At 45.0% G+C, this 8,451-nt stretch overlaps 1 protein-coding gene across 1 annotated transcript in view; it reads right to left on the reverse strand.

The window, feature by feature from the left end:
* The window catches only part of LOC109299982 (E3 SUMO-protein ligase ZNF451-like), a 56,299-nt gene that overhangs the window by 2,452 nt on the left and 45,396 nt on the right, over positions 1 to 8,451 (reverse strand). Inside the window, exon 13 of the mRNA XM_019520519.1 lies at positions 2,594 to 2,662. Within this exon, the coding sequence (XP_019376064.1) occupies positions 2,594 to 2,662 (69 nt within the window). The remainder of the gene's footprint in view (positions 1 to 2,593; positions 2,663 to 8,451) is intronic.

An 8,451-nucleotide genomic window follows, 5' to 3' on the forward strand; every position in this document is an offset into this window, starting at 1 on the left:
CTGCCCACATCCCTCCAGGTCGAAAATGACCCATCTACCACCACTCTCTGGGTGCGGCACTCCAGCCTACACAGTCAGTTGGGTCGCCAACACCACAGTCCCCCAGTTTCTTAATGAGAACGGGGTGAGAGACAGGTGTCGAAGGCCTTCCCAAAGTCCAGTAAGACTATGTCCACTGCTACCCCTGCAGCTAAGGATTTGGTGATCTGGTCATAGAAGGCCACCAGGTTGGTCTGACAGGACCTGCCATTAATGAACCTGTGTTGGTTGCCCCTAAGCATCATCTCCCCTGCTGGCGCCTTGTGGACTTGTGCCAGGATAATTCTCTCAAAAAGCTTACCCAGGATTGAGGTAAGACTAACTGGCCTATAGTTTCCCAGGTCCTCCTTCCTCCCCTTTTTGAAGATGGGAACCACGTTGGCCCTCTTCCAGTCCTCTGGCACCACACCAGAGCACCACGAGTGCTCATAGAGTCGTGCCAGGGGTGCCGCAATGACCTCTGCTAATTCCCTCAGCGCTCTGGGGTGGAGATCGTCAAGACCAGCTGATTTAAATACATCCAGTTCTTCCAGAAGTTCCCCGACTAAATCCACTCTGACCCTTGGCCTGGGTGCACCCCCCCTGGGGCCTGAAGGGGTCTCGGTGGGGGGCTGATCCAGTCCTTGCTTAGGAAAATGGAGACAAAGAAATCGTTAAATAGGTTAGCTTTGTCATCTGGTGTGACAACCAGATTTCCTAGCATGTCCTGCAGAGGTCCCACATTACCCATTACCTTCTTTTTGCCCCCTATGCATTTAAAAAAGGACTCCTTGTTGTCCTTGGCTAGTCCCAGTTCAACCTCTGCCTTGGCCTTCCTGACTGCGCCCCCTGCATCTCCGAGCAACCGCAGTATAGTCCTCCCTGGTGATGGCCCCTCCCTTCCATTGCATGTACGCCTCCCTTTTAGCTAGGAGACATTCCTGGATGCTTTTGGTGAGCTATGGGGGCTTTTGCACCCTCTTGCCCCCTTTGATCCATGTTGGGATTACCTCCCTTTGGGCTTGGAGGATCGTCTCATTAAGGAGCAACCACTCTTCTTAGACCTGACCTCACTTTTTTGTCTGGAATGCTGGCACTCGAGCACCTTCCAAGGTAGGCGTTGTGAGGGTTTTCGACACTCCGACCAAAAAATGCTGCCTACCCCGATCTAGTTCAATCCCCTACTCAAAGCAGGACCATCCCCAACTCGATCATCCCAGCCAAAGCTTTGTCTACCTGGGTCTTAAAAGCTTCCAGGAATGGAGATTCTACAGCCTCTCCGGGAAACCTGTTCCAGTGCTTTGCTACCCTCCCAGTGAAAAAGTTTTTCCTAATATCCAACCTAAAATTCCCCTGCTGCAACTTAAGACCATTGCTCCTTGTTCTTCCATCTGCCACCACTGAGAGCAGTCTAGCTCCATCCTCTTTGAAACCGCCCTCCAGGTAGTTGAAGGCTGCTGTTAAATCCCTCCTCCCTCAGTCTTCTCTTCCCCAGACTAAATAAGCCGTTCCCTCGGTCTCTTGTCATAAGTACCCCTGCCCCCTAACCATTTTCAATGCCCTCCACCAGATTCTCTCCAATCTGTCTACATCCCTTCTGTAGCGGGGAGCCCAAAACTGGACAATACTCCAGATGCGGTCTCACCAGTGCTGAATAGAGGGGAAGAATTATTTCCTTTGACCTGCTGGCAATGCTCTTACTAATGCAGCCCAGTATGCTGTTAGCGTTCTTTACAATAAGGGCACACTGTTGGCTCATAGTCACCTTATTGTCTACTGTAACCCCAAGGTCCTTCTTTGAGGAGCTGCTGCTTAGCCAGCCAGTCCCCACCTTATATTGGTGCATGGGCTTATTCTGTCCTAAATGTAGGACTTTTAACTTGTCCTTATTGAACCTCATGAGTTTTTTCAGTCCAATCTTCCAATATGTCAAGGTCTCTCTGAATCTTATCCCTACCCTCCAGTGTATCTACTACTCCCCACAGCTTCGTATCATCTGCAAACTTGCTGAGGGTGTACTCCATTCCATCTTCCAAGTCATAGATAAAAAAATATTGAACAAGACAGGCCTGCAGACCATCCCCAGGGGAACTCCACTTAATACCAGCTGCTGACCAGACACAACTATATACACAAAGGGCATGCAAATTTACAGCTTACTTCTACACAGGCTAGAACTGCCCAGCCAAGATCTATTGTTTAACTCTGAACTAATTAAATACATGCATTCCAGGAATAATGCCACTGAAGTTAATGGAGTCAAACTAATTAAGACTGGTATGAAGTGATGTCCCCAAAAATCAGGCCCTCGATCCTCTAGGGAGGAGTTGAAAATTGAACTCCAGTGAAAGCCGAGTCAGTTGGCATTCTTTTCTGACTACTGCACACACTTTTCTGTATTTTTCAATATCTGCTTATTGTTCATAAATGCTTAATGAACCAAAGAAATGTAATTAAACTATTTGACACTGCATTCTTTAAGAGATGTTTGACACAAGTTGTTCTATAATTCAGTTTCTAATTCTCTAATCAACAGGTACTCTCTCAAATAAGTGAAATGAAAATTAAAACATACCTTTGTGTTTCTTCGTTTCTTCTAAACTCATCTGCATTGTCTTTTTAATATCATTTTCATCTTCACTGTCTGAAACAAATACAAAAAAAAAATATATTCATTCAGATTTATATGCTGCCCTCCCAAAATAAAGGTTGAAGACAGCTTAAAAAATGAAATAAAATCTGGGGTTTTCAACCTTTTTCGATCATTGCCCCCCACCAGGCAGCCAGATGCCCCCTGGCCGCTAAGCTAGAGGAAGGGTGGGGTTCACGTGACTGGATGCAGTGGCAGCAGCTGCCATGTGCAAGCTCTCCCTGCCCCCCCATGTCGGGTGGGTGGGTGATGCCTGCGAGGCCGTGTGGGATGGTGCATGGCAGCGCTGCATCCCCACGTGCCCACGCATACCCCCTAGGACCTTCTCAAGCACCCCAGGGGTACGCGTACCCCTCGTTCACAACCCTTGCAATAAATTATAAAAACAGTTATATATGTTAAAGACGTGTGAAAGATGTGTGTAATACATTCTCCAAATGCCCTAGAACTTAACTCTACCTGCTCAAAACCTGACCCTAACATCACTTTTAGAAGACGTCCAGGACCCAACATTGTGGGGGTGGGGGCTGACCGATTCTGTGGACAGATCATGGGGCCAGACACCATTTTCAAGGACTCATCATGACAGCACCCCACACCGCACATTTCCAAAGGCCTCTGTACCTAAGACACAAATAACCCGATAAGCACGAGTTGAGGGCTGTGTACATACTACTCAATATGCACATGCTCTGAGGGTGTTTGTGCACCTAAGTTGGGTCATGCAGAAGAGCCAAATACACTTATTATTTGGCCCTAACATATTTTCCTGCATCTCCTTCGAATAGCAACATCATTGATCCTTTCCCATTTCTAAAAATGCAGCTGGTATCAATCATAGGTCACAAGTCCCCAGAGATGCCAGAAATATTTTGCTGCATTTAGGCACAAGACACCTAACAATAGAATGGTCTCGCTCCAACCATTTGGCAAGATTAGTAGTCAATGCTGGAAAGGATCCAAAATATCTCTGGGTAGGAAAGCTACCCAAAGTATGGCCTTACCTTGAAAAAACTTGAAAGGCTGCAAGGGGCAGGAGTGGAAGGAGAGGTAAACCCTTCCATAAAGATACTTTTCATTTACCAGCTACCTAATTTTAATCTCTCAACTGCAGAATATCTCGGCTCACACAATGGTTTTTGGTACATTGGATAAGGGGGTCTTATGCTAAACCAGCGGCTCCCACCCTTTTTTTGCTGCAACCCTAAAATCCAGGTTGCAACCCCCTCCCCTGCTGCCAACTCACTCATGCCCAGCAGCGCCAGCAAAGCCTGGGCTGGGCCGGGATCATGGGAGGGCAGCAGCAGAGAGAGCTGTACAGACTGTGCGCTGGGAGAGCCCCGCAGGCAGGAGGGGTGGACCCAAAAACAGAAGAGTTGAACCAATTGCTCCACCCCTTCATTTCCTGGGATGAGCACTAAAAACTAATGGCATTTTTACATGTGTTCTGAGGGTGGGGGGAGGTGCTTTAAGTAGAGCAGCTCTCAGAGTCACTCCGATTAAAAAAAAATCCCCCACAGTGTCTTGTGTATCCCTGTGCTTCAAAACGGCAATGGGGGCGCTTTAACTGAAGTGCCCATACCTTCATTTCGAAGCGCAGGAATGCTAATACATGAGACGCGGCGGCTGCTGGAGACATGTTAATCAGCATTAGTAATTATAATGCGGCGCAGCCTCCCCACACAACTACAGGTACCCTGAGATTCTGAAAAGACTGACTCACAGTAGTAGGAGAATGTGATTAGATCAAATATGTCCTATTTCAAGCCAAGGCCTTCCTGATAACTTCCTTGGAGGATTTTATTTGGGAAATCTGACAGAGGACCCTTCTGAGTAGGTGAAGCTGAAACTAGTGACTTATGTGTAGGACTAATCAGCATAAAGCTATACCAATGGTGTATCTTAAAAGTGATCAAGTAGGGTCACTTGATTCAGTGGTCCCCTTCAGATAGCTGAAGGCATCAGCTTCCTTGTGAGGGGACTGCCATCCTAACAGGTGTTAACAGATCACATCAACTGTCTGCAAAACTCCTGGATTTTCTTAGCTTGCCCTTAGATTACTCCAAGACTCACTTTTTCACAAAAAATTCTGTGGCTTTAGTGACTGGATGCACTATACTGATGATCAGGGGTCAGCAACAGGCTGAATCTATGAGGCAGCCATTTTGCCCATTCAGGGGGCTTTGCTTCTGTCATCATGTGTCCAAGCAGCAGGGAGGCAGTAGAAGTACAAACAGCCAGGTGCTAGTACCGGCCTGCCACAGATCTGAGCTGGGTCACTCTGGCCCACCACTGAAAAAATACTGCTGACTGCTGATCAAATGTGATGTGAATGCTCCTATTTTTCATTTGAATATAAAGGCATCTCATTATATTCTGAAATAAGAATCAAGTCATTGTAAGGCGGGACCGGATTCATTTGAAATTTTGCAGACATACCACATTTAGCCTTGCCTACCTGAGAGAATTTTTGCCAGTTGTACCAGCAGAGCCTCTCTGTGAAACAATTATTCTAGAATAAGAGCAGTTTTTTGAGTTATGATTAACCAAGTTAAGATCAGAAGAGCATTAAACAAGGGGTTGAGCTTTACAGAACAGCAGGTGTTTGCTCCACAGGAACCGCCCACGTGTCCAGAACTTATTCCATAGTCAATGAAAACTAAACTGTACTAATTAAGCCCTCAAAAGAGGAGCAACTACTATAGGTCAAGCCCTGCCTTTTACTTCAGCCTAACTGGTTTCTGTTCTTATGCCCAAAGCCACTTTTATTCCAAGAATAAGAGTATCTATGGTGGAGTATATTAGTATAGGTTTAAAATAACACCAAAAGGTCTGTGTCTTTTATTGATCCTCGACAAGACAGGATCAATCAAATATGAAATAAACCTGCATTCTATAGGGATTAATCAGTAATTTTCCCCATTCTGTAGAAACAAAATAATCTAAGGGTCTCCTATACATTCCACACTCTCCCCAAGAATCACATTTCCCCCCTTTTCCTCTTTCTGGACAGTTTATACCATTAAGGGAACTACATGCATTTATTCCACCCAAGTCTCCCCACAAGCTGCCACCACACAGTCCTCCCAGGGTGATGCTTACTTCTAATCATTGCCAACTTATCTGGTCTCAGACTGCCCCCCTCCCGAGGCCAGCCTAGGTGCAGGTTTCTAGAGCAGCTCCCTAGCTCCTTTCCAGTCTGAGACCCTGGCCTTTCCATCTCTGACTCCCCCTGGTCATTTTGTGGCCCTGACTCAAGAAGATAGCTTTCAGTTCAGCTCAAGAGAGAGGAACTTTCTCTTTTGTTGGGGAGAACAAGTACAACCTGAAGTAGCAAAAGCAGACAGCTCTCGCTGAAGAAAATCAAGTCTCCAGGTTGTAGCCATATTGGTCTAGAGGAAAGATAAAGGCATTTATTGAGACAAAGGCCACCCGAAAGAGGTTCCATTTATTCCAGGAGGTTAAGGATTCCTTATGTCCCCCATTCAGACTGCACAGCTCTGTAGGCCCTAAGTTTACTGCAGCTCTTTTCTTCCCAGTCTCCCAGATCCAGAGAGCTCAAACTCCTTCCCTGGTCTCTGTCTTCAGATATTCCCTTTGAAGCAGACTCTGCTTGTTCCCCCCGTCTTCTCTATTGCCATGTTCATCTCAAATCAGCTTCCCTGGAGTCTCCTGGGTATAATAGGAAATCCCCACTTTGTTGAGGTCAACACAACTATTCAAATCTGTTGATGCTAGAGGTCCATATTGTCCCACACATAGACAGGGCTCTTGCTTCACTATCTTTTTAACACATTCCTTCCCCATGGCTAGCTATATGGGTACTGAAATGCATATTATAACCCATATACAAACACTTTTAACACTAATATAATAAAACCCACTGAACTGCCAGAGACTCTAGGTTATTTTTCCCAAAAAGGTACCAAAAGGCCTTAGCATAACTGTTAATTCTGCTAATGTCTGCAGAAAGCATCCCAAAAAATGAGACAGCGTGACACGAAAGGTTTTTTTGTTTGAAAATTGTTTAACAAAAGAGATAATAGACACTGACAGCGGGGCTGATAAGGTGGATTTGGTATTTCAAAATCAGAGAGACAGGAAAATGTGGAGAGAAAACTGGGGGAAAAGAAGAAGCAGCCAGAGGAATCTGATACAGAGCAAATGGAAAATTCAGAGCTCCCAGTAAACTCAATCCTGAAGTGTGACTCAGCTTTTCAGTGCACATAACTTGCACTCATCAGTTCAAATGTAAGAGTTGGCAAGTCTAGAGCCAGCAAAGCTGTAAAAATTTCATGCAAGTTGACAAGCAAGGTTTCTTTAGTAATATCTTTTATTAGACCAACTATATCAAAGAGATAAAGACATATTTGGGCAGACAGTACTCTTTCTGAACTCTGTGACCTAAAGCACAAACATTTATCTCAACTATACAGTTGGTTCAAAAAAAGATATTGGCAAAAATCATTTTTTCTTGCATATTCCCTGGACCTTCATGGTCTACAACTTTGAACCCAACTACAAAGATCATAAGAGCATCTAAGCAAGACAATCACCAGCTTAGTAAGGGAAAAACAAATATCAACCAAGCTGTCCTAGCTAAAATCAAAGTGTGACAGGGATATTAATTTGATCCTTTGAAATCTTACAATACTAAAAGCTTGCTGGAAGGCCAAGAAATGCCTAGGACTTATAGCTCAAGATGGTAACAACACACTACTACCATTTCAATATGCAAAAAAGTTCATGTTTATACGCAGACTCCCCCCGCCCCGAGCGCTCAGAACAAGGGTTAAAGGCCCCAAGTGTGATAACATTCTGAAAATTGACAGAAAATCCTGAGATCACCTGAAAAGGGGTGTATTAGGAACAGAAGAAATGTTACAGTGTCTACATTAGAGGGAGACAAGAATTTCTGTGGGTGACATCTTTTATGGTTGCACGGCTGGTGCGGAATGAAGAGAGGATTAGGGACCTGGGAAGCAAGACTTACAAGAGAAGACTGAAAGAACTAGGGTTATTTGGTCTGGAAAAGAGAAGACAACCTGGGGTGGGGTGACACTGATAACAGCTTCTTACAAAGATGATGTAAATGGGCTTTTCTTGGGGCTGTAGGGGACAGGACCAGGAACAATGACTTCAAGCTGCAGCAAAGGCAATTTAGAATGGAGATTAGGAGGAACTTTCTGACTATGAGGATGATCAAGTACTGGAACAGGCTAATTAGAAAAAAATCTCTATCCCTGAAATTTTCAAGGGCAGGTTACACCGATGCTCGGTTGGGATTGTTTAGTTAGGGATGTCTGGCCTTGAGCAGGGGGCTGTACCAGGTAAGATATATAAGCTTGTGAGGTCCCTTCTAGCCCTGCTCGCCTACAAAACTATAGTTGGAATGAAGGTAGACAGCCTTTCAAATGCAAAGCATTCATGAGATCAATACCTTCTTCCCCGTACACAGAACTACTGGTTGATGAGGATATTTAATGCTTGAGAAATTCAGGAACGTCCTCTCAAATCAGTGAAATGTAAGAACTCAAGTTTAAGCATATATTCCTAAGGATATAAGAAGTGTTGTTAGGACTCGTGCCATCCATAATCATTTGATACTGCTCTGCAGTTTGTTTTCATAGTTTCATAGATTTAGGGTCAGAAGGGACCTAGTAGATCTTCTAGCCTGACCCCCTGCCAGGGCAGGAGAACAACAAAACCCCAAAACAAGAAACGGGACTCAAATGAGTCCAGCCAGGTAGGCATCCAGCCTCTTCTTAAAGACCCCCAGGGTA

This window comes from Gavialis gangeticus, unplaced genomic scaffold (assembly GCF_001723915.1).
Source record: "Gavialis gangeticus isolate Ggan-Ray unplaced genomic scaffold, GavGan_comp1, whole genome shotgun sequence".
Lineage (NCBI taxonomy): Eukaryota > Metazoa > Chordata > Crocodylia > Gavialidae > Gavialis > Gavialis gangeticus.